The 27146-nt window shown below is 39.6% G+C and overlaps 1 protein-coding gene across 26 annotated transcripts in view; it reads left to right on the top strand.

The window, feature by feature from the left end:
* SYT16 (synaptotagmin 16) overlaps positions 1-27146 on the top strand; it is a 260415-nt gene that overhangs the window by 26092 nt on the left and 207177 nt on the right. For 16 of the 26 annotated variants that reach the window (XM_070593187.1, XM_070593182.1, XM_070593180.1 and 13 more), the window contains exon 2: positions 1998-2069. The exons of the other annotated variants lie outside the window; for them this stretch is intronic. In XM_070593187.1, coding sequence (XP_070449288.1) covers positions 2048-2069 — 22 coding nt within the window. In that variant the 5' untranslated portion in view covers positions 1998-2047. The remainder of the gene's footprint in view (positions 1-1997; positions 2070-27146) is intronic. 26 annotated transcript variants of the gene reach the window in all.

Raw genomic sequence — 27146 nt, forward strand, 5'->3', positions numbered from 1 at the left:
AGTTCATGCGCTCCCCTTTGGCGGCCTAGCTTTCACCAGTTTGGGTCCCAGGCGCGGACCTATGCGCTGGTCATTAAGCCATGCTGTGGCAAGTATGCCACATATAAAGTAGAGGAAGATGGGCATAGATGTTGGCTCAGGGCCAATCTTTCTCAGCAAAGAAAAAAAGGGGGGGGAGCATTGGCAGCAGATGTTAGCTCAGGACTAATCCTCCTCAAAAAGAAAAAAAAAATCACAGAGCATCTACTCTTAGCAGTCATTGTGTTGGGACATACAGCTTCATCCTAGGCTTTTGTTTCATGTCACAGAGAATGCTTGGCAGCTCCCCAGCGAACTCAGTTTGGTTATAGGAAAAAGGAATTACTTTGTCCTGTGTTATTGCTTTGGCATTCAATAACATACAATCAGAAGCAATGGGGAATTCCCAGATTAGCAGTTTTTACTTAAAAGTCTTGTGGAATAGCTGAGTCTGGTTAATTTGAAAGTCTTTAATTTTAACTGATTATCTTTAAAATGAAATTTTTTTTTCTGATTTCGTTATGTCTACCCAGTAACTAGATTGTAAATACTTTGAAGAAAGAGATTCCTTTATATTTATCCCTTTGGTGTCCTCTACATCTGACGCATTTGACAAAAATCTGTTGCTTTGGTTTAAATGAGAGATGCTGCTAGTCCTTCTGTTTGCCCTTGTGTGTGTTGGTGATAATTAGTGAATCTGAATGTTCTTCTGATTATTCTTGAGGCCAACATTATGTCTTCTTTTTGACTCTGTGGCAGGGTTAAGGGGCTGAACTGGCTGTTAGGAAAATGACAGTTCCTCTAAAGGATTATTTGGAGACGCGAGACCTTTTTTTTATTTGAAAGAGAGTTAACATCCTCCCCCCACTTTTTTTTTTGAGTCAAGTTGATACTATAAACACAGAATTTTATTGCCTCTTGAGTTACTGATGATTTAAAGTGTGGAGTTTGATGTTTGTTGTTCTTTACTTGTCCCAAACAAACAAAGCTTTAAAGGTAGAAGAACTGGAATAATTTTGGACCCTTGAGTCGCTAGGTCCTTTATGGGCTGGCTATCTTTCTCTCTGTTGCTGTATTCAGGGTCAGGTTTTAATCTACAGTGAGAAGCCTACATTTTGCAAATGGGGAAACTCAAGCATAAAGAACAAATGAGTCCCTTAGGCATTTATGTAAGATTTATAAAAACGATTGTTTTTTTTTTCCCCACTTGCATAGCCATGACCTATGCAGCAAATGCCCCCCCCACTCCCACCTCCCTTGTATGTATAAAGGACTTCGGGACCTTACCTTTTTTTTGTCTCATAGTGGTGGGAATTCTAGGCCCTTGGTTCTTAAGTTAAAGACTCTTTCTTGGATTTTTCTCTCATCACATTTGCTTTTATAGGAAACAGAGGAGGCAAGGTTATATGAACTACGAATGTTTTGTTGAATAAATATTCTTTTCCTTCTGAAAGGACCCAGATAAATTTATTGATTGTTAGCCTGCTGTCCAGAAAGCTTTTCTCTTTTTGTAATTCGTTAACTCCAAATCAAAAACAGAGCCCTTTTAGTCAAGCAGCGACACAGGTGGAGGGCATGTTTGCATAGCCAGACTCTAGCCAGTGCTCTCTGAAGCCGAGTTAATTTCCTAAGCAGAGTCAAAGGAGCAAGCTTATCTTATGCCTGTTGGTAGATTAATTAAACTATAATTTTGAATGAAACTACAGATGTATATAGTAGGATGATTATTAAGCTATTAAAAACTATTATGCAAAATAGTTTACCATGAGAGTAGAGTGGTAATTGTGTTATTTATTTACCAATGATAATATTCAGGCAAGATTTTTCTACTTTTTCGTGTTTTTGGAGCAGCATCCAACAGTCTTTTTGCAATAAACCTGAGTGGTTTGAATAAATCTAAAACTGACACAGTTGAGAAAAAGGACTTTCAGAACTATCATATCAAATTAACACATGAATCTTATGTCTTCCCACTCAAGTGTTGTTCCCGGAAATCCTCGAAGGACTGTGAAAAGGAGGAGCCCTGAACATGCTTGGGCGGTTGGAGAATGGTAAGGAGGCCGTGCATCCTGAGCAGAGTGAGGGAAGGGGCGAGTAGGAGGAGGGGGGGTGAGTGATGGAGGCCAGAGGGCGGAGACCTGAGACACAGTGTGAGGACTCTGGATTTTACTTTGAGTGAGGATTGAAGCTATGAAGGATTTTGATAACAAAAGTAAAGTGATCTAACATACATTTTAACAGTATTGCTCTGGCTGCTTTTTTTTTTTGAGGAAGATTAGCCCTGAGCTAATAACATCCGCCACCAGTCCTCCTCTTTTTGCTGAGGAAGATTGGCCCTGAGCTAACATCTGTGCTCATCTTCCTCAATTTTATCTGTGTGATGCCTGCCACAGCATGGCTTGATAAGCAGTGTGTAGGTCTGCGCCTGGGATCCAAACTGGTAAACCCTGGGGTTCTGAAGCAGAGTATGCCAACTTAACCACTCCACCAGCAAGCCAGCCCCTATGGCTGCTTTTTTTGAGACGTGACTAAAGGTGGGTGAAGGGTGACACCAGTTGAGTAGAATATAGGCCAAAGATGACGGTAGCCTGATTCAGGGGGTTAGCAGTGGAGATGGTGAGAACTCGTCAGATTTTGGAGATAGACACACACACGAACACACATCTCCAATAGGACATACATACTTTTTTGAGGATAGAATTGTCAGGATTCTCTGATAGACTGAATATGGGGTATGAGAGAAAGAGAGATACCAAGGATCATTCTAAGGATTTTGGCCTGAGCCACTGCAAGGAAGGAGTTGCCATGAGCTCAGTGGAAGAAGTAGGTTTGGGCAGGTGAGGGTAGGTGGGGGCTCAGGAGTCTCGTTTTGGAAACATCCAGTCTGAGATGTCTATTAAACATCCTAGTAGAGATATTGAATAGGCAGTTGGATTTCTGAGTTCGGAGTTCAGGGGAAAGATCAGATCTCTACATAGAAATTTGAGAGTTGTCTGCTTCTGGGTGATATTTAAAGCCTCATGTACTGGCTCACATCACTGAAGGAGTAAGCATAGGCATGGAAAAGAAGTGGCTGAGGAACTAGCAGAGACTGAGAAGGAGCAATCAGTGAGTTGGAGGAAGAACGGGAGAGGATTCTCGGATTCTTAATTTCCTAAAAGCCAAGTAAAAATTGGTTTCAAGGGAGAGAGAATGATCAACCATGTCAAATGTGATTGATACGTTAGATAAGGATTCCCTTTGTGTGGGTTCCTTTAAAAGCAGAGCCTGTGGACAGGTTTTCAGTACAGGTATTTATTTGGAGGTGATCCAAGGAAGAGGCAAGGAGAATGGGGGAGGTGAGATTGTGGTGGAGGTGAGACTGTGGCAGAGGAAAGAATCGTCTGTTCAAACGATGGGAAGCTGGGAGATTTATCTGGTCCTCCATTGATTGAGGGTTTTCTCAGGAGTGTTAACTCATCTCTACTTCTGAGCTTTGCAGGCTCCTGTGGGAGAAAGCCTTGAGGCAGAAAAGCAGAGGGAGGTGAGGTAGGTGCTTAACAAGGAATGTTGTTAGTGAGCATGGAACTTTCAGGCCCAGGGAATGTGATGCAGACCATCACAAAGAGTCTGCTTTAAAGACTCACAGTTGGCTGTCAGATTTTACAAAGTGGATGTCTTTGACCTTGAGAAAGTTTCATAGAACGGTGGGGCAAGCCTGATTGGAGTAGGTTAAGGAGAGGAGAAGAGGACCTGGAGAAAGTGTGAAAGATTGCATGGAAGTAAAGTGGAGTAAAGAGGTGAGAGGCGAAGTGGGATCAAGAGAGATTTATTTTTTTTTAAGCTGGGAGAAATAATAGCATTTAGACTGATGGGAGTGACTCAGTAGAGAGGGAAAAGTCTTTGATGCAAGAGAAAGAATTGATGGAACAGTGTTCTTGAGTGGATGAGGGGGCTGGGACCCGGTACATAAATAGAAGATTGGCCTTGGATGGGAATGTGGCCAGTTCATCTGTTGTAAAGGGAAACAAGGTGTAGTACATGGAAGGTTGGACCCTTCTGATCATGTTCATTCCTTCCCTGTGAAAGAGGAAACAAGGTTATCAACTGAGAGAGAAGAGAAGTGGGAGGCACTGGCAGTTTGAGGAGAGAGGAGAAGGTATGAAAGAGTCACCTGGGATTGTGGTGCACGGAGTGGCCAGTTTATGAGCTCTTGGTTACTGACCTGCAAGGAGATGAGCACAAATAGGGAGAATAAGCATTTAGAAACTTCTGCAGCAGTTGACATTGCTGTAACGTTTTTATTGTATTTCACAAAAGTATTGGTCTATTGTGGATTGGAAATAAAAACATCTGGCCCTTTGCAGCAGATAGTTTGAGAGGCACTGGGCTAGGAGAGTAGGAGAGAACGGACTAGGGAAATACAGAAAGATTGCCATGAGGGGCCAGCCCCGTGGCTGAGTGGTTAAATTCACGTGCTCTGCTTGCCGGCCCAGGGTTTCACCAGTTCAGATCCTGGGAGCGGCCATGGCACCACTCATCAAGCCATGCTGAGGCGGTGTCCCACATGCCACACCTAGAAGGACCCACAACTAAAACTACACAACTGTGTACCGGGGGGCTTTGGGGAGAAAGAGGAAAAAAAAAAATCTTTAGAATATTCCTCCACATATAAAGGAACAAAGCACTGATACATGCAAGAATAATGATGATCTCTAAAGATTATGTTAAGTGAAAAAAGCCAGTCACAAAAGACAATATCAATAGATAAACAAATGGCAAGCAATAGGATATACTGGAGTATATAAGGAAGCCATTTGGTATAAAACTAATTCAGCCTGACCTTGTTTTTCCAAAAGGGACTGACGTGGCCAGTGAGCATGCATTGTACATCTGCTTTAAGTACTTGCTCTGGCCCAAAGACAAGAACAAATGGCCTTAAGATAAAGATTCAAGTTGCCCCACATTGGCATTTCCTTAAGGATAAGCATCTCTCCCTAGGCTAAATTGATTGCTGCATCCACCCTGCTGTGTCCATTGAGACAGCAGACCTACTACCCGCTGTGTGAATAGCTGTGCTGTGCCAGCTAGGTAATCTCATGACTATTGTAAAAGGGCCATTCCTATCATATGTGATATATGCTCTTTTTTCCAAGATGCTATGTAACCACTCTGTGCACCTTACTTCTTTGGTGCCCTTCCTTCCTTGAGGAAGGAAGGCCCCAGCCTAGGCTAGTCCTCAGATCTGGCTCATAATAAACTCGCCCCAATTTTGATTTACAGATCGGTTATGGACTATTTGCGTCGACACTATATGATTCCATCTATATGAAATTTTAGAAAAGATGAGACTATAGGCATGGAAGGTAGATCACTAGTGTCTAGAGAGGTGGGGAGTGGGTGACGGGACCATCTGCACAGGGGCCCACACAAAATTTTGGAGGTGAAGAAATTTTCTATATTACGAATATGGTGTGGTTACAAAAGTGTATGCATTTGTCAAAACTTGTGAATGGTGAATTTTATTGCATGTAAATTATACCTCAATAAAGCTGTAAGAATATAACAATAAAGTATAAGAATATTATCAAACAGAAAGTAAAAAGCACCTGTAATTGAACCATCCAGACACTACCATGTTTAAGACTTCTGTGCACTAAAATGTTTATGTTTTTACCATAAAAAAATGATCTTTTGGATTGCAATTAGTCTTTGGGTGGTGAACATGATGTAATCTATACAGAATTCAAAATCTATTATGATGTACATCTGAAAGTTATATTATGTTATAATCTAACGTTACTACAATTAAAAAAAATTTTTACCAAGTTGACAAGCACTGTCACATTTTCAGCACAAAGAATTTAATGCTTCTTTCACAAAGCTTCCTAATAATGTAAGTAATAATTCATTTTACTTGAAATTCAATGTTTTGAGAGTGTTTAGACCTGAGTATTAATAAACACTTGTCGGTGTTGCAATCCAGTGTACACATCAGGATAGATGTGGAGAGGGCTGATGGCCACTCTGAGTTTATTATAACCAGCATTTCAATATATACATAGCTTACATCTGTTAAACATACACAGGTGTTCTGGCTGAAGTAATTAGCGAAGGCCAAGAATTCTTAGTGATTTCTCAAGGAGCCTTTCCTCGGCCTCTGTTTTGATATTATCATGTTATTGCTGTGCTCGTATATTTTTATCTTGGAGCAGGCAAGGCCTCCTAGGCAAGAGCCCCTTCTGCTCCTGATATCGTGCCTCCATCTGTGCCCCCAGGTGACCGTGCCTGGCTTTGGTTGCCCTGCCCTGGATGTCTTACCCGTCATTGGCTAACCGGCTTTCTCACCTCTGGGTCACAGTTTGTTGGCAAGCCTTTTCCAGTGCTTATTAACCCTTCCTGTGTCAGGGGCGGCTACAACACTTAGTGCATATTGTTAAATATGGCAAGATTTCCTTCTTTTGGCGGGGGGGGGGGGGGGGCGGGGGGGGCTTAGTGATATTCTATTGTGTGTATATACGGAGTTTTCTTTGTCTCTTTGTTGGTGGACATTTAGTTTGTTTCCATATCTCAGCTATTGTGAATAAGGGGACAGTGAACCCACAGGATATAATGCGAAGTAAAATAAGCCAGTCACAGAAGGATAAATGCTGCACATTTCCACTTACATGAGGGATCTAGTCCAAATCACAGAAACAGAGTAGAATGGTGGTCCCGGGAGCTGGAGTTGGGGTCTGGGGAGTTGCTGCTCCACAGGCATAAAGTCTCAGTTATGCAAGACGAAGAAGTCCTACTGACCAGCTGTGCAACACTGTGCCTGCCGTTAATAATACTGAACTGTGCCCTTAAAACGTTAAGAGAGTAGATCTCGTGTTAAGTATTCTTACCACAATAAAAAACTAATTTAAAAAGAGGATCTTTGTAAATTTTGCAACTTAATTTTGTAAGTTGTTTTGTAACCTAGTTTTTTTCACTTAAAATATCCTGAACACTTCCGTGTCCATAAAGAAATAGAATGCCAACGTGACTTCTAGTGGCTTCAGAATCGTCCTTTGCATCCATGCACAATAACTTCGGCTCTTGCCCAGTGTTTGCTAATGTGAGCAGTGTTGTGAGGAATCTCGTCATCAAGAACCCCGCTCTCTGATCCCCTCCTCCTGTGTGTCTAGTTCACTCCTTACAGAGCTCCCCCCCAGCCACCTTTGACTCCCAGAATTCACAGTCCCTCAATCCCACTTCCTCTTCAGTGTCTCTGGCCTTCCTCATGATTTGCTTCCTTCTTTCCCCAGCTTACATGGCATGGTCAGTCACTACACATCTCACGGGACACCCCCTCAGCTCACGTGCATCTTCCCACTGCATCAGACCCACTTAGCAAAACCACGCCCTGGTGAAATCCAACTCTGCAGACTCTGTGTGTCTGAAGGCAGCTGAACAAGGCTGCAGAAAACCACTCACTGAGCTGAGTGGCCTCCTGTTACATTCAGGGCCACAAGCTTCATGGGGATCCTCAATGCGGCAATCTTTTTTATTTATTTTTTTTACAGATTTTATTTTTCCTTTTTCTCCCCAAAGCCCTCTGGTACATAGTTGTGTGTCCTTTGGTTGTGGTATGTGGGACGCCACCTCAGCATGGTTTGATGAGTGGTGCCATGTCCACGCCCAGGACCCGAACCGGTGAAACCCTGGGCCGCCAAGCAGAGCACGTGAACTTAACCACTCGGCCATGGGGCCGGCTCCTGTGGAGGAATATTCTATTGTATGGATATACCACTATTTGTTTATCCATTCACCAGTTGGTGGACCTGAGATTGCTTCAAGTTTGTGTGACTATTATGAATAAAGCTGCTATGAATGCTCATGCATAAGTTTTTGTTTGGACATATGTTTTTATTTCTCTTTGGTAAATGCCTAGGAGTGCCTTGCTGGGTCATATGGTAGGTGTGTGTACACTTAACTCTATAAAAAATTGCCAAAATGTTTTCCAAAGTGGCTGTACCATTTTGTATTCTTACCAGTGATGTATGAGATTTCCAGTTGCTTTACGTCTTCTAAAACACTTGATAGTATCAGTTTATTTTTATTTTAGCCGTTCTGGTGGCTATGAGGAGGTACCTCATTGTGGTTTTAATTTGCGTTTTCCTAATGACTGAGGATGTTGAACATATTCTCATGTGTTTATTTGCCATCTATACATCTTCTCTGGTGAAGTGTGTGTTCAAATCTTTTGCCCATTTTAAAATTGTATTTGTCTTTTATTGTGTTATGAGGGTTCTTTATGTATTTGGTATATGATTTCTTTGTAAGATATTGTTTTGTAAATATTTTCTTGTAGTCTGTGGGCTTGCCTTTTCATTTTCCAAACAGTGTGTTTTGAAGAGCAAAAGTTTTTAATTTGGATAAATTTAATTTTTTGTTTTTTTATTTGGTACTTTGTGCCTCCTGTGTTCTACTTCAATAAATATTTGCCTAACCCAAAGTCACAGGTATTTCCACCCATGTTTTTTTCTAGAAGTTTTAAAGTTTTACATATTACATTTAGGTCTATGATCCATTTTATACTTTTGTATATGTTGTGAGCTAAGGGTCAAGGTTCATTTTTTGCACATGGACATCTAATTGTTTTATCTCCATTTGTTGAAAAAAATTATCCTTTTCCCATTGAATTGCCTTGGCACATTTATTGGAAATTAATTGACCATATACGTATGGGATTATTTCAGGTGTCTGTGTTCTCTTTCATTGATCTATACGTCTGTCTTTACACCAGTACCACACTGCCTTGATTACTGTAGATATATATAAGTGTTGTAACCAGGTAGTATAAGTCCTCACACTTTGTTCTTTTTCAACACTGTTTTGGGTAATCGAGGTCATTTGTATTTTCATATGTTTTAGAATCAGCTTGTCAATTTTTACGAATAAGTTCTTCCTCGATTTTCTTGTTATATTGTACCATGCAATATGGTGAGAAAAAGAAATAAAAGGCAGACAAATTGAAAAGGAAGAAGTAAAACTCTCTTTATTTGCAGATTCATCCTCATGGTAATTTATTTCCTCATGTGGTCTGTGAGAATTTTGCTAGTTCTTCTTCAGTGAGAGTTTCCCCTATACCCAATACCTGGAAGACCCATAGACCCTGAGCTGTGAATTGGAATGTATGTAGAAGCTACTGGAACTAATAAGTGAATCTAGCAATTTTATAGGATGCGAGGTAAAATACACAAAAAACAATTGTTTTTCTAAATACTAGCAATTAACTTAAAACAATACTATTTACAATAAAAAATATTACGTACACTAGCATAAAAAATGTGAAATACTTAGGAAATAATGTAACAAAAGATTGTACTGGCCTTCCTCCCAGTCTTAGGGTGAAACATTTAGTCTTTTCACTAAGTGTGATGTTACCTGTGGGGTTTTTGTAGTTTTTGTTTGTCAGGTTGAGGCATTGCCTTCTATTCCTAGCTTGCTGGGCATTTGGTAAGAATGGATGTGGAAGTTTGTCAACTGCTTTTTCTGCATCTATTGAGAAGATCATATGGTTTTTCTTCCTTAGTCTGTTAATATTTTGACTTACATCGATTGATTTTGAATGTTGAACAATTCTTGTATTCTCAAGCTAAAGCCCACTTGGTCTTATGTATTATCTTTTTTTATGAATAGTTGGATTTCATTGCGTAAAATTTTTAAGAATTTTTGTGTCTATCTCCTTCTTCATGAAAAATATTGTCTAAGTTTTCTTTTCTTAATGTTTTTGCCCCGTTTTGGTATCAAGATAATTCTGGCCTTATAGAATGAGTTGGAAAATGTTTTCTTCTCTTCTGTTTTCTTGAAGTGGTTGTGTAGAAATGGTATTATTTCTTCTTTAAATGTTTGTTAGAATTTCCTAGTGAAAGCCTCTGGTCTTGTAGGTTTTTAAAAACCATGACAACATGAAAATATGAATGTGTAAATATATATGCATCCCTATGTTCATGGCAGCATTGTTCACAATAGCTGTGGGTTTATTTCTGGGCTCTCAATTCTGTTCCATTGATCTGTGTGTCTGTTTTTGTGCCAGTACCGTGCTGTTTTGGTTACTATGGCTTTGTAGTATACTTTGAAATCAGAGAGTGTGATACCTCCAGCTTTGTTCTTTTTTCTCAGGATTCCTTAGGCTACTCTGGGTCTTTTGTTGTTCTGATAAATTTTAGGATTCTTTGTTCTATTTCTGTGAAAAATGTTGTTGGAACTTTGATAGGGATTGCATTGAATTTGTAGATTGTTTTAGGAAGTATGGACGTGTTAACTATGTTAATTCTTCCAATCCAAGAGCATAGAATATCTTTACATTGCTTTGTGTCTTCTTCAATTTCTTTCAACAGTGTTTTATGCTTTCCAGTGTACAGATCTTTCACTTCTTTGGTTAAATTTGTTTCTAGGTATTTTATTCTTTTTGTTGCAATTGTAAGTGGGATTATATTCTTAATTCTTTTTTCTGCTATGTCATTATTAGTGTGTGGAAATGCAACTGATTTTTGTATGTTGATTTTGTATCCTGCAACTTTACTGTATTCACTTATTATTTCTAATAGTCTTTTGGTGGATTCTTTAGGGTTTTTTATATATAAAATCATGTCATCTGCAAGTAGTGACAGTTTTACTTCTTGCTTTCCAATTTAGATCCCTTTTCTTTCTTTTTCTTGCCTTATTTCTCTGGCTAGGACTTCCAATATTGTATTAAATAAGAGTGGTGAAAGTGGGCATTCTTGTCTGGTTCCTCTTCTTAAAGGGATAGCTTTCAGTTTTTCTCCCTTGAGTATGATATTAGCTGTGGGCTTGTTTTATATAGCCTTTATTATGTTGAGATACTTTCCGTCTTTACCTATTTTATTCAGAGTTTTTATCATAAGTGGATGCTGTATCTTGTCAAATGCTTTCTCTGCATGTTTTGAGATCTTGTGATTTTTATCCTTCATTTTGTTAATGTGGTGTATCACGTGGATTGATTGGCGGATGTTGAACCATCCCTGTATCCCTGGAATGAATAGCACTTGATCATGGTGTGGGATCTTTTAAATGTATTATTGTATTCAATTTGCTAGTATATTGTTGAGGACTTTTGTATCAATCTCCATCAGTGATATTGGCCTATAATTTAATTTTTTTGTGTTATACTTGTCTGGTTTTAGTATCAGGGTAATGTTGGCTGTGTAGAATGAGTTAGGAAGCTTCCCTTCCTTCCAATTTTTTAAAAGAGTTTGAGAAGGATAGTATTAAGTCGTCTTTGAATGTTTGGTAGAATTCACCAGAGAAGCCATCTGCTCCTGGACTTTTATTTTTTGGGAAGTTTTTGATTACTGTTTTGATTGATCTCCTTACTGGTGATTGGTCTATTCAGGTTGTCTATTTCTTCTTGATTTAGTTTTGGAAGGTTGTATGATTCTAAGAATTGGTCCATTTCTTCTAGATTATCCATTTTTTTGATATATAGCTTTTCGTAATATTCTCTTGTAATCTTTTCTATTTCTGAGGTGTCTGTTGTAATTTCTCCCTTTAGTTTCTGATTTTACTTATTTGAGCCTTCTCTGTTTTTTTCTTGGTGAGTCTAGCTAAAGGTTTGTCAATTTTGTTTATTTTTGCAAAGAACCACCTCTTAGTTTGATTGATTTTTTCTATTTTTTGGTTTCTATTTTATTTATTTCTGCTCTGATTTTCATTATTTCCTTCCTTCTACTAATTTTGGGCTTCATTTGTTCTTCTTTTTCTGGTTCCTTCAGGTACACGGTTAGATTATTTATTTGACATTTTTCTTGTTTGTTGAGGTAGGCCTATATTGCTATAAACTTCCCTCTTAGTACTGCTTTTGCTGTGTCCCATAAATTTTGGCATGTCATATTTTCATTTTCATTTGTCTCCAGGTATTTTTTATTTCTCCTTTGATTTCTTCATTGACCCAATAGTTGTTCAGTAGCATTTCATTTAATCTCCACATATTTTTGGCTTTTCTGATTTTCTTCTTGTAATTGATTTCTAGTTTCGTACCATTGTGGTTAGAAAGGATGCTTGGTATTATTTCAATCTTCTTAATTTGTTGATACTTGTTTTGTGGCCTAATATGTGATCTATCCTGGAGAATGTTCCATGTGCGTTTGAAAATAATGTGTCGTGGTTTTTGGATGGAATGTTCTGTATGTATCTACTAAGTCCATCTGGTCTAATGTGTCATTTAAGGCCAGTGATTCCTTGTTGATCTTGTGTTTGGATGATCTATTCATTGGTGTAAGTGGAGTGGTGAAGTCCCCTACTATTATTGTATTACTATTTCTCCTTTTATGTCTGTCAATAATTGCTTCATATATTTAGGTGCTTCTATGTTGGGTGCATAGATATTTACAAGTGTTATGTCCTCTTGTTGGATTGTTCCCTTTATCATTGTGTAGTGCCCTTCTTTGTCTCTTGTTAAAGTTTTTAAGTATATTTTGTCTGATATAAGTATTGCTACCTCAGCTTTCTTTTCATTGCCATTTGCATGGAATATCTTTTTCCATCCCTTCACTTTCAGTTTGTGAGTGTCTGTAGGTCTGGAGTGTGTCTCTTGCATGCAGCATATATATGGGTCTTGTTTTTTTATCCAATCAGCCACCCTATGTATTTTGATTGGAGCATTTAGCCCATTGACATTTAAAGTAGCTATTCATAAATATGTACTTATTGCCATTTTATTACTTTTTTCTGGTTGTTTTAGTCCTTCCTCTCTGTTTCTTTCTTTGTCTCTTGCGATTTGATGGCTTCCTTTAGTGTTATGTTTGGGTTCCTTTCTCTTAATTTTTTCGTGTATTTATTATAGGTTTCTGGTTTGTGATTACCATGAGGTTCATATATAATAACCTATGTAAATAGTAATCTGTATTAATTGATGGTCTCTTAAGTTTGACTTTTTACTGAAAGCTTTACTCTTTTACTCCCCTCCCCCAACATTTTATGTTTTTGATCTCATATTTAACTTCTTTTGTGTATGTGTGTGTATCCTTTAACCTTTTATCATGGAAGTAGATAATTCTGCTACTTTTGTCTTTTGACCTTCATATTAGCTTCATAGGTTGTTGATCTGCTATCTTTACTTTATATTTGCCTTTACAAGTGATTTTTTTGGATAATTTTCTTATTCCTATTTGCGGTTCCACTTAAATAAGTCCCTTTAACATTTCTTGTAAGGCTGGTTTCTTGGTGTTAAACTCCTTTAGTTTTAGGTTGTCTGGGAAACTCTTTATCTCTCCTTCCATTCTGAATGATAACCTTGCTGGGTACAGTATTCTTGGCAGTAAGTTTTTACTTTCAGCACTTTAAATGTATTGTGCCACTCTGTTATAGCCTGTATGGTTTCTGCTGAGAAGTCAGCTGATAGCCTTATGGGGTTTCCTTTGTATGTAACTTGTCGCCCTTCTCTTGCAGTTTTTAGTATTCTCTCTTTATCTTTAACTCTTGACATTTTAATTATAATATATCTTGGTGTGGGCTTCTTTGGGTTCATCTTGTTTGGTCGTCTCTGTGTTTCCTGTACCTGGATGTCTGTTTCCTTTTTTAGGTTAGGAAAGTTTTCAGCTATTATTTCTTCAAATAGATTCTCTGCCTCTTTGTCTCTCTCTTCTTCTTCTGAGACACCTATAATACAGATGTTAGTGTGCTTGGTGTTGTCCCAGAGGTCCCTTAGACTGTTCTCATTCTTTTTTTTCTGTTCAGCTTGGGCAGTTTCCTCTACTCTTTCATCCAGCTTGCTTATCTGTTCTTCTGTATCATCTACTCTGCTATTGAGTCCCTCTAGTGAATTTTTCATTTCCATTATTGTATTCTTCAATTCTGATTGGTTCTTTTTATATTTTCCATTTCCTTTTTGAAATTCTCACTGTGTTTATCCATTCTTCTCTCAAGATCAGTGAGCATCCTTACGACTATTAGTTTGTAGTCTTTATCTGGTGGATTGTTTATCTCTGTTTCATTTACTTCTTTTTCTGAGGATTTGTCCTGTTCCCTTTTTTGAAACATATTCCTTTGTCTTCTCATTTTGTCTGTGTCTCTGTGCTTATATCTATGTATTAGGTGAGTCAGCTATGTCACCTGATCTTGGAGAAGTGGCCTTATGTATGAGATGCCTTATGAAGCTCAGCAATGTGCTTCCCTCTGGTCACCAGTTCCAAATGTTTCAGGAGTGTCTCCTGTGTGGGGTGTGTGTGTCCTTCTGTTGTGTCAGGGTTGCTCTTACTGTGAATGCATGGGAAGGTTAGGCTGTCCCCCTGGCCGGCTGGTTGTAAGGCTTAGCTGCATGTGGCTGCTATAGTTCCTTTAGTCAATTTGTTGGGCAGGGGGAACCCCTGCGCACTTGGCTACAAGATCTAACAGAACACATCTGCTACTATTTTGCTGTTAAGTGAGTGGGCCCACAGCATTGCTGGGTACTAGGCTCAGGGGCTCACAATTGATGTAGGACTCTGGCCTGTGAGGCTGTTGTCAACTGTCTTAGGAGTGCATTTGGGTGGGGTTGGCCCCAGATGTGGCAGCACACAATTGTTTCAGGTGTTGAAGGTGGGGCAGATCCCCTCTGTGGCTGTTTGAGAAGCACAAGTCTGCTGCAGCTAATAAGACCCACAGCCCTCAGAGCCACACACCCCATCAATGCAGTCCTGTTCTGTGTACATGTCCTCCCCTACTTAAGTGGACCCACTCACCCTGCTGCAGAGGTCCTACACACTCCACCAATGCAGACCCGCCCCTTGCGCACGCCCTGCCCCACAGAGGTGGACCCAGTTGCCTGCTGCAGAGGTCCCACATACCCCTCCTACACAGGCCCACAAGTTGCCCAAGGGCTTGCTGGTAGGTGGAGCCAGTTTCTAAGGCAGGCAGCCTGCCCTGGTTAAGGTGGATTAAATCAATGCTCTAGTGGGTGTGGCAAATCCCTGTGCTAACAGACCTGGAGAAGAACTCTGTTGTCTGCCAGCATCTGTGTTAGCACACCTGTACTAAGTCACAATTATGGCTGCCGCCAATGTCTCAGTCCCTGGGGAGGTGGTCCCAACTACCTTCTGCCTCCCTGAGATGTGCCCTGAGGCTATCAAGTGAGTCTCTTTTACCAAAGGACTGTGCACCTTTCTTTCTGGTGATTTTTGTGTTCGTTTCTGGAATGGGTGCATTTGTGCATGGGCCCTTTAAGAGCAGGCATTTCTTTCTCTTATGTTCATAGCTTTCCTGGGAGTATTCCTGTTGTTGTTGTTTTTTTTTTAAAGATTTTATTTTCCCTCTTTCTCCCCAAAGCCCCCCGGTACATAGTTGTGTATTTTTAGTTGTGGGTCCTTGTAGTTGTGGCATGTGGGATGCCACCTCAGCATGGCCTGATGAGCTGTGCTATGTCCGTGTCCAGGATTTGAACCACCGAAACCCTGGGCTGCTGAAGTGGAGTGCACGAACTTAACCACTCGGCCTTGGGGCAGCCCCTCCTGTTGTTTTTAATAGCCAGCAAAGCCAGATATTATGATGCTCGTCTTGGTTGTGCTGAGTTCAAAAGCTGCTTATTGTGGCAAAGCTCTCCCGCTCAGACCTCAGATCCCCTGGTCCTCCAGGAAAAGCTTTGTATCATAAGATTGTTCCTGGCCATGAAGCACCATGGCTAGAATGTGGCTTTTTCCTCTCCAGAAAGATATTTATGCCTCTTTCATCTCAGTCAGAGCTGTCCATTATTGTGGAGTTTCTTTTTATCTAGTTTCTGTTTCTCTCTCAGGGGTAATTCTTCCAAGGGTAGTTGTAAATTTGTTGTGTCCATGGGAGGAGTTGAGTTCAGAGTCTGCCTATGCCGCCATCTTCCCCGCAGTCCTCTGGGTATTTGTAATTTTTTGAGGAAGTTCCATATTGTCTTCCATAGTGGCTGCACCAATTTACATTCCCACCAGCAGTGCACAAGAGTTCCTTTTTCTCCACATCCTCATCAACACTTGTCTTTTTTGGATAATATCCATCCTAACGGGTGTGAAGTTATATCTCATTGTGGTTTTGATTTGTATTTCCATGATGATTAGTGATGTTGAACACCTTTTCATTTACCTGTTGGCCATTTGTATGTATTCTTCTGAGAAATGTCTATTTAGGTCCTTTGCCCATTTTTAATCAGGTTATTTGTTTTTTTGCTACTGAACTGTATGAGTTCCTTATATATTTTGGATATTAACCACTTATCAAATATATGATGTACAAATATCTTCTTCCTTTCCTTTGGTTGCCTCTTCATTTTGTCAGTTTTTTCCTTTGCTGTGCAGAAGTCATTTAGTTTGATGTAATCCCACTTGTCTAGTTTTGCTTTTCTTGCCTGTACTTTTGGTATCTTATCCAAGAAATCATTGCCCAGTTCAATGTCTAGAAACTTTTTCCTTATGTTTTCTTCTAAGAGTTTTATTGTTTCAGGATTTATGTTTAAGGCTTTAATCATTTTGAGTCGATTTTTATATATGGTGTGAAGTAAGGGTCCAATTTCATTCTTTTGCATGTGGATATCCAGTTTTCCCAAGACCATTTATTGAAGAGACTATCTCTTCCTCATTGTGTATTCTTGGCACCCTTGTTGAAGATCAGTTGACAGTGTATGCATGGGTTTGTTTCTGGGCTCAGTATTCTGTTCCATTGGTCTATGTGTCTGTTTTTATATCAGTACCATACTGTTTTGATTACTGTGGCTATATAATATATTTTGAAGTCAAGGAGTGTGGTATCGTCAGGTTTGTTCTTCTTGGTGACAATTGTTTTGCCTCTTAGGGGTCTTTTGTGATTTCAACTGAATTTTAGGATTTTTTTTTCTATTTCTGTAAAAACTGCCATTGGATTTCGATAGGGATTGCATTGAATCTGTAGCTTGCTTTCGGAAATATGGCCCTTTTAACGATGCTAATTCTTTCAAGTCATAAATATGGGATGTCCTTCAGTTCACTTGTGTTGTTTAAAATTTTATGGTTCCTTTTACTTTGTTGAACTTCTCATTTATTCGTGCATTGTTTTCTTGATTTTGTTTAGTTTTCTATCTGTGTTCTCTTATAGTTCACTGAACAACTTTAAGGTTATTATTTTGGATTCTTTATCAAGCAAGTTTATGGATCTCCATTTCTTTAGGGTCAGTTACTAGAACTTTATTAATTTTCCTTGGTGGTGTCACGTTTGCCTGATTCTTCATGATTGTAGTCTTACATTGGTGTCTGTGCATTTGAAGGAGCAATCACCTCTTCCAGTCTTTACAGACTGGTTTCAGCAGGTAAAGACCTTCTTCTGGGTCCCCTGACGGAGGGACTGCTTCCTGGATGGTGGTCTTCCAAGTCTGCTGTTGGGTCCATGATTGGCATGCCTGTTACCAAGGTGTGTATAGGCATGGTTGCTGTTGGGTGCCTGGGTGTCCAGGACTGCCTCTGGGACCACGATTGAGTGGGGTTAGAGCTGGGTCACGGGGCTGCTTCTGGGTCCACAGTTGGGTCCACAGTTGGCAGGACTGTTACTAGGGTTGTGGGCAGGCAGAGACTGATGGTAGGACCACAGATAAGCTGGGCTGGAGCTGAGTCCACAGGGAGCTGGGGCTGCTCCTGGGTCTACAGCTGGGTCTGTAGTTGGTGGGCCTGCTTTCTCAAAGTGACTTTCCTAGTTCTTGGGCTCCACTATGGTGCCTCAACCTTCTACCTGGATCCTGAAGCTCCTACAAAGGTGCTTTTGTCCATAGATGGTTGCCAAATCTGTGTTTCTCTGGGGAGATGAGGGCTGGAGACCTTCTATGCTACTGTCTTGCTGAAGTCACTATTTGTTTCTTTTTGAGTGGACTTCGGTAGAAGGTGTCTTTCAAGGAATTTGTCTATTTTATTAAAGTTTGTCAGGATTATTGCAATAATGTTGATGATATTCCCTTGTTATTTTTTAACATCTATAGGATTCCTAGAGATCTTCATTCCCTCATTTCTGAGAATGGTAATTTGTGTCTTCTCTTTTATTTTGATCAGTCTGGCTAGAGGTTTCTCAATTTTATTGTTTTTTCCAAGAACTAACTTTTGGTTTCAATGATTTTCTCTATTATTTTTCTGTTTTCTTATTTCATTTATTTCTGCTTTTATCTTTGCTATTTTATTTCATGTGCTTACTTTAGTTATATTTTGCCCTTATTTGTCTAATTTCTTAAGAGGGAAGCATTGACTTTAAATCTTTGTAGTTTTATAATATAAGCATTGCTTTAGCTGTATCCCACAAATTTTGATATATTTTTGCCTTCATTTTCATTCAATTAAAAATATTTTCTAATTTCTTTTGTGACTTATTTCACTCATGGGATATTCAGAAGTGTGTTCTTTAGTTTCCAAATGTTTGGGAGACTGTCTAGAATACTTTTTGTTATTGATTTCCTATTTAGCTCTATGTAATTATACAACATACTTTGTATGAGGTGAATCCTTTTAAATTGTTGAGACTTGTTTTATTGCCAAGATTATGGTCCTGGTAAATGTTCTATGTTTACTTGATAGGAATGTTTTTGTTTTTGTTTTTGTTTTTCTGTGGGTGGAATATTTTGTAAGGGCCAGTTAGATTAACTTTGTTGGGAGTGTTTTTCTAGGTTTTTTTTTTCCTCACTGAATTTCTGTCTACTTTTTCTGTCAGTTATTGAAATGGAGTATTGAAATCTCCAACTGTAATTATGAGTTTGTCTATTTTTCCTTCTAATGCCATCAGTTTTTGCTCCATGCATTTTGAAGCTTTTTTATTATCTAAATAAACTTTCAGGATTGTTTTGTACTCCTGATGAATAGATCTCTTTATCATTGTGAATTGATCCTTTTTTTCTGGTAATATTCCTTAGTCTGAAATCTATGTTGATCTTAGTATAGCCACTCAGCTTTCTTTTGATTAGTGTTGGTGTGGTTTGTTTTTTTCTATTTTTTTCAACTTGTAACCTTTCTCTATCTTTTTACTTAAAGTGACTTTATTGTAGATAGCATACGTAAGTGAGTCTTGCTTTTTTATCCAGTCTTACAATATGTTTTTTAGTTTATGAGGTTAGACCATTTCTGTTTAAGGTAATTATTTGTTGGATTTAAATCTGCCATTTTACTATTTGTTTTCTATCTGTCTTATCTGATCTTTGTTCTTTTTTGTCTCCTAGCTTCTTTTGGATTAAATGAGTATTATGCTTCTATTTTAGTGGGGTTTTTTGGGCTTATTAGCTATATCTTTTTGTTTTACTGGTTGCTCTATAATTTTTAATTTATCACTGTCCACCTTCAAATAATATTACAGTCCTTCCCATGTAATATAAGAACTTTGCAACTGTATACTTCTATTTCTTCTCTTTTGGTCTTTTTGCTATTTCTGTCATGTATTTTACCACTAGATATATCTACCCAGCAATACATTGTTATTATATTTGCTTTAAAAAGATCTTTTAAATAGATTAAAAATAGGAAAAAAGTTTATAGCAATCCGTATTTTTACCATTTCTGATGGTCCTCATTTCTTGTGCAGATACAAATTTCCATCTGGTATTATTGTCCTCCATTGAAGGACATCTGTTAACATATGCAGGGATTCTTGTAATATATTCTTTTAGGTTTTGTATGTCTGAAAAAGTCTTTCTTTCACTTTCATTTCTGAAGAAAGTTTTTGCTAGGTATAGAATTCTAGTTTGCCAGATTTTCTTGTTCATTGTTTGAAAGGAGTTGTTCCAGTATCTTCTGGCTTACGTTGTTTCTGATGAGAAGTCTATTGGCATTTTTATCTTTTGTGTTTGTTGAGCTTCTTAGATATGTGGCTTTATAATTTTCAAGTTTGAAACATTCTGGCCACTTTTTCTTCAGATATTTTTTCTACACTGTTATCCCCTGGCTCTCCAGTTATACATATGCATGATGTTGTACAAAGTCACTGAATCTCTTAAAAGTCTTTTTTCTTTATGTATTTTATTTTGCACAGTTTTATTGCTATATCTTCAAGTCACTAATCTTTTCTTCTACAATGTCTAATCTTCTGTTAGTCTTATCCAGTGTATTTCCATCTCAGGCATTATATTATTCATCTCCATAAATTTGATTTAAGTCTTTCTTTATCTTCCATTTCTGTCCTCATTATGCTCATATGGAGTACATTTATAATAGCTGTTTTAACCCCCTTGTCTAAAAATTTTATTATTTCTCTCATTATTGCATCTTTTTCTATTTATCGATATTGCCCTGGTTATGCTGTTTTGCTTGCCTGGTAAGTTTTTTTTTTTTCGAGGGAGGTTAGCCCTGAGCTAACATCTGCCAATCCTCCTCTTTTTCTGAGGAATACTGGTCCTGAGCTAACATCCGTGCCCATCTTCCTCTACTTTCTATGTGGGACGCCTACCACAGCATGGCTTGTCAAGTGGTGCCATGTCCACACCCAGGATCCGAACCATGAACCCCAGGCCGCCGAAACGGAATGTGTGCACTTAACCGTTGTGCCACTGGGCCAGCCCCCTGCCTGGTAATTTTTTATTGGATGCCAAACATTGTGAAATGTATATTGTTGGTTGGTGGTTTGTTTTGTTTTCTTTAAATATTTTTATATTTCTTTAAATATTTCTTTATTTTATTTAAAATAAATAAATTTCTTTATTTTATTTAAAGAAACAATATTTCTTTAAATATTGTTTGTTTTCTTTAAATATTTTTGGCTTTGTTCTGGAATGCAGTTAAGTCAGTTTGAATTAGTCTAATCTTGTTGAGGCTTGCTTTTAAACTTTGTTAGGCAAGCACAGATCAATTTTCAACGTACTGCTAGTTTGGCCCCACTATTAAGGCAATATCCTTCTAAGGAATCTGCTTCATACTCTGTGTTAACATTTTTTACACACTGGCTGAAGAACACATATTTGCTGAGCTCCAGAGACTCTTTTTGACTGTACCTTTCTTGTTGTTCTCTCCCTGGCCTGGTAGTTTATTCACATACATGTGCTGATCAGACAAAGACTCAAAGGAAACCCTGTGAAGATTTCCAGAGCTCTCTGTCTGTGAAGCTCTCTCTTCTGCAGGACTTTACCCCTCAGATTCTAGTCACCTTGGTTTCCCCAAACCCCATACTCTCTATTCAACTCAGCAGGACTGAGTTCTGCTCTCTTTGGGTTCTCCCTCCCTGTGCTGTGACCTGGACCTGCTCTCTGGGCAGCGAGCTGGGGCCCTCATGGGGATCATTTCATTTTTTCCTTTCTGTCAGAGATCACTGTTTTGTGCTGCCTGTTTTCCTGTGACTTTAAAACCACTACTTCTTACACTTTTCCCAGTGTTTTAGTTTAAGACAGAAGAATAAATTTGATCCCTATTACTACATGATAATCAAAACTGAATTCTTAACTGATTTTGTTCCACAAAAATTGCAATATCACATTATAGGCAATATTTAAAGACAAATAATACGTTGCCATTATATAAACAGTGTTGCCATCTTTAGCACATTTCCTTCCAGTTTTTTTTTTTTCCCCTGTGAAAGTTTTAGGTGGTTTTGTTGGTGGAATGAGACTGGAGTTGATCTGACAATTTAGTACCAGTTTTCTATTTTTCACTCTTTTCTTTATCTCAGGCAAGTTACTTAACCTCTTTAAGCCTCATTTTCTTACCTGTAAAATGTATAGGTGATTGTACCTCCCTTGCAATATTGTGGCAAAGATCGGAAATAAAATATGAAAAGTTTTCAATAAATTTGTTGTTACTATTAATAAATAAAGTTATTAGTTGTAATCACATTATGTATACAGCTCCATATCCTAATTTTAATTCTGATTGTAAACATTTGATGCATTGTTTTATAGCATTCATTGATGCGTAGTGAGTTACCAAATGCATATTCATAAACTATTCCCTGGGTTATAGAAATAAACCATGTCTGGGTTATTTACAATATTCCCTCTGAACATAGTACATCTTCATATCTATAGCTCTCTTATCTAAATTTTAAAGTTTTTTTTTAAAGATTGGCACCTGAGCTAACAACTGTTGCCGATCTTTTTTTTTTTTCTGCTTTTTCTCCCCAAGTCCCCCCAGTACATAGTTGTATATTTTAGTTGTGGGTCCCTCTAGTTGTGGCATGTGGGACGCAACGTCAACGTGGCCTGACAGTGGTGCCACGTCTGCGCCCAGGATCCGAACCAGCAAAACCCTGGGCTACCGAAGCAGAGTGTGCAAACTCAACCACTAGGCCACGGGGCCGGCCCCTAAATTTTAAACTTCTTAATGCAGCCAATCTGAAGCTCAGTCTTGATTTGAAACCTGTACAGGAGACCTCCCTGCGCTAGTTTACCTGACAGTAACTGGATCTCAGCAGCCTCAACTCCAGGTGCCTTCCCAGCCCCTGCCTAGCTCTTCTCAAGAGAAAAACAGTTTCTTGCTCACTCTTTCCTGTGGGAGCTGAGAAGAGGAGCTGAGCAGTGAGGGGCTGGGCTGCTGAGACCAGGAGCTCATCCTACTCGGAAGCTCTCTCTACTCTTTGTCCTGAGGGTTGGGAAGTCCCGAGGCCCTCACCACAATTCGTAGTTCCTCTTGTTTCCTCTCCTCTGGGGAGAGGGGTTGGCTCTCGTCTGATTGGACGTGGAACTCAGTCTCTAAAAACTGAGTTTAGGTTTGTACAGTTTGCTTGTATCTTGGTAAAAATAATTAATCATTTCTGTTAAGCGATTAAGTTTACAGAATCTGTTTTTGAGTTGAATATAGAAGAGAATCATACTAAAAGCATTATATTCATAGAAAAGGAGTGATAGTAGCAAGTTAATTAGCCTTGTCTGTTTGGTTTTCTCATGAAAGGCAATTATTTGCTAAGGAGGGCTCAGTATTTTACTGAAAATGGGCTGACTAAATATTTGACTGCAGATAGATGCTTCCTGGGAAAAGAGAACATGTGAATTGTAAAAACCTGTGAAACTTGAGTGTGTGTGATGTCAGGTGTGTCCTAATGTTTGGTATTACAAACTCACAGAGTCCTTGGTTGAAAGAGCATAACTCTCACATTGTACCCCAAACAGATGAAAAGACTCGTAGGCTTATCTGAAGGGCACCTGGCATGCTCACTGCCAACCAGGAATGAGTTTGGGGTCCAGAGGGTGGACAGGCATTTCCTTCTGGTTCAGCTCCTTTTGTCAGTGTTGGGTTTGCCTGGCTTCTCCTTAGCACCGCCCCCCCCCCCCACACACCCCTCCCTTCTCTCGCCTTCTTTCCACTAGGGCCCTGGCATCCACTTGCCTCCCCTCCTTGTACTTTCTCTCCAGTCCTATTGGTCATGGATCTTGTCTTTTTTTTTTTGATCTTCACATTTTTTAGAATATCCACCAGAAAGCAGAAATCTTTTGTGAATAACTTTTGCTCATAGCATAACTTTGCTCCATTTTTTATTCTAAAAATCTTTCCTCAGCTGAATAGGGGACAGTATGAAGAGGGCAAAGGGGACAGAGAATCCCCCTTTCAGAAGAAGATTATTCTTCAGACAGAGGATTAATATTCACAGTAGAGGTGTAAAAGTGTCCCTAATTTATGAATTATTTCCTATTTTGACCATTGATCCAAGCTATCCATCATAATATAAAAAAGATAGAATTTCATGTTAGGATGGCTACAAGTAGATGATGTTCTTACCTACCCGAGGCATTCTAGGAAGTGATAGACTGACTACATTGTTTCTCGAGGTAAGAAGAAAGGGCTAATGGGCCCATTTTCATTTTCTTATGTGTTGTGAAATTTTGGACATGTTTAATGGGGAGTTATAAGTGTTACAAGAAAAGCAAACTATATTCTGCCTTCAGAAATTACGTTGATTAACACTCAGAAAAATATGGTGGCCAATTTTGGGAGTAAAATCTCTGAAGTGGTATATAAGCTCTGTAGAGAGTAGTGGATATGATCTCTAATTGCACAACACTTTACAAGACAGTTTTGTCGATATTGAAACAGGCCCTCCTTTTTAAAGACATTGCTGTGGAAAACTTCATCAGGTGCACGAGAGCAAAATGAGACAAGAAAATACATGCAAAATGTATTTTTACAACAGGGCGAGGTACAGAGAATATTTCTTCTTTGTGTCTCCATACCTTTGTGTCCAGGGGTTACTGTGCTTCAAAGATAAGCCTTTGTACTTTTAACTTACATTTGAAAAAAGATTAAAGGCCACCCAAGTGATAAATCTTCCACTTTGGCAGCCCTGGGTTCGTGGGTTTGGATCCTGGGTGCAGACATGGCACCGCTTGGCAAGCCATGCTGTGGTAGGCATCCCCCCTATAAAGTAGAGGAAGATGGACATGGATGTTAGCTCAGGGTCGGTCTTCCTCAGCGAAAAAAAAAAAAAAGGAAAAAAGAGGATTGGCAGCAGATGTTAGCTTGGGGCTGATCTTCCTCAAAAAAAAAAAAAATCTTGGGAACCATAAAACAGCAGAGGTCCCCAGTACATTTAATCTGTAGGATCCAATCTGAAAGCCCAAGTGGGCTTTGTATAAATAGTCTGGTTTTATCAAATTTATCATTGTCAGAACCAGTGAAGCAGGATCTAATTCGTTTTATATGTTCTAACACTTTGCACATAGAAATTTTCCATTTGGCGTGTGTCGTGTGCCAAATGATGGAGCGTCTTGCCGCTTCAGTGTCTAGTTATTCTAAATGTAAAATTAAAAGAAGAAGTAGGGGAGATGAGCTCCAGAAAATGGAGAGAGAACACACTGAATGTTTTCTTGCCCTGGGACAGTTTTGTTGTGGCGACTGAAGAGCAGTGCCTGAGTTCTGGACAACCTTGCTATGCAAAGCGCAGTTGGGGGCCAGCAGCCTGGGATCACCTGGGAGGCTGGCAGAGCTGTAGAATCTCAGACCTCCTGACTCTGTCTGCGTTTAGACCCCATCGACCCGAGATTCATGAGCACAGTAGAGTTTGAGAGGCCCTGCTCGAGAATGCTGAGGTCTGCCCATGCATTGCCTAATGTCCGTGCTGTGGTTTAGCACACAGGTAATTTAATCCTTCTCGATTCCCTGGGAAGTCACAAGAAAGTGGCTGTGTCAACCTGTATCTTCCTCCTATGTCTTAGATCTTCCTACTTTTGATTACATTCCTAGTTGAAAGTGAGGAACCAGGAAATTTTCAGGGATTAGAGAAATTTCTGTGCGTTGAGTGTACATAAAAATAAAGACTAGAGACTCAGGAATTAGGAAAAAGCTGGAAAACTTTGAAGGATAACGAAAACTCCAAGTATATTATTGGTCTTCACATGGTTACAACATTGAAGAAATACTTTTGGACACTTGGGTTCTTGGTTGTAGCAATCAAGCTGTGCTGGTTGATTTAAGCAGCAAATGATGTCGCCTGGTTCACAGGGTCTCTGGGCAGGCTGGAGAGCCAGGTTGTGCTGTGAAGCCAGGGACAGAGCCTGAGTCAGTCTGCAGAACTGGTCTTGTGGAACTCCTGTTACTGCAGAGCATTAGAGGCTGCGGCTTGCACGCTGGGCCACTGGTACTGAACGCTGCATGCCCACGCCAGCCCTCTGCTGCAGAATCTGTTTTCCTTGTAGCGTCTCTGTTCCCAGAGGGACCTCTGGGTGTCTCTGACTCTTGGGTGTGTTCATCTGATTGGTGGTGCCAGGATCATGTGCCTTTGTCTCAACAGCAAGGGAAGCTGGGAGTCGTTGTGGGAGGTGAGTGCTGCCTGGGAAGAGGGTGGAGATGCAGGTGGATGAAAAGAATGACAAATGTTTGATAGCGTTGCCTATGTGAGGGTGTGCGTGTGCCCACACACCTGTATAAATGAGTGTGTGTTCAGTTTACTAGAGACATTTGCTTCAGTAGGACACCTTTCTGATTTTATGATCAAGGTTGATAATGGGAAAATAGGATTCATTTTGCAAAATTTTGCTTTTTGTTAAAAGTGCTAGCATATATGTATAAATCATGAGTGCTGGTCATTCCTTTAGATCACATTTAAGCAGGAGAAAACCTGATGTTTTCTGTGAGATGTAAAAGCTTCCTAGCACTCTCTCTGAAACCCAGAGTTCATTGCATTCTCTTTCTAGATGAGAATGACATGGAGCGAAACCCGGACCATGTAATCAAGATAACGGGGGATTTTTAATTTGCCCGAATGACTCAGTTGTGGAGTACATGCTTTGACTTGTGTTCTGATGGGAGGTGAGAAATTATCACTGCCTCTGTGTACATGAGATACCAAGCAGAAAACAAAATCAGCGTCCGCTGTGTCATATTTGTACTGAGATAACACCGAGGAACAGCTGTGACTCTTTCAAATGACTCCATTTGTTTGATAATTGCTTGGTAAAAATAGTGCCACTATGGGCTATTTCAGGATGACAGATGGCGTTCTAGATTATGTTCCTTTCCTTGTACCCAAAAAGAACAGGACCGGGTCTTTCAGAAAATGACCGTCTGTGTGTGAGATAGAATCAGGAGAGGGCAGAGCACCATTTCAGGCTCTGTGCTGCAGGTAGGCGGGAAGCAGGGAATTGGATGATTCCAGCCCGAGCAATGATGGGAAATAAAAGCATCTGTCTGTTGCTTAGGAACAGAAATAGCTTGTGCCTCTGCTCCAGCTGGAGGAACCAGGGCATTTACTCTCAGAGTTCACCTATCTGTTGTTCAAACAGAGCTGAAGGGAGCCCTCTTCTTGGCTTTGCAGGGTACAGGGGGTTTTCTCATTAGACCCCCTCGCTTTCTTCCACTCAGCAAACTTCTCTGTTGCTCCTAATGCATTGTCTCAAAACTGTTTCAATCAAAAGTCTCTATTAACCTGGGGTGGGGGGGAGGGAAGACACGATAGATTTTCTTTAGGAGCTGACCCTTGGGTATTTTTCTTCCTAGGAAGCCCATGGAGCCCCATGTGAGTGGAGTGTAGCGATGGTCTTTCATTTGAAAGGCATGTGATGTTTGCTGTCTTGGCATTCTCACCTGCACCTCAAGGAGGGAAGGCTGCACACACGCACTCCCACGTTTAGGTCTAGAGTCAAGGAGGGAGGCAGAAACACTGATCTTGCATGAAGTCTGAGGGCGCCACTTCCTGGTACTAAGAAGGTAGGACAAAGATTTGCAATCTTACCTGTGTATATGAATCTCTTTGGGAGTTTTACAAAATTTACATTCCTGAGACTTAATCCTTGAAATTCTGATTCATTA

Source organism: Equus przewalskii, chromosome 25 (assembly GCF_037783145.1).
Source record: "Equus przewalskii isolate Varuska chromosome 25, EquPr2, whole genome shotgun sequence".
Lineage (NCBI taxonomy): Eukaryota > Metazoa > Chordata > Mammalia > Perissodactyla > Equidae > Equus > Equus przewalskii.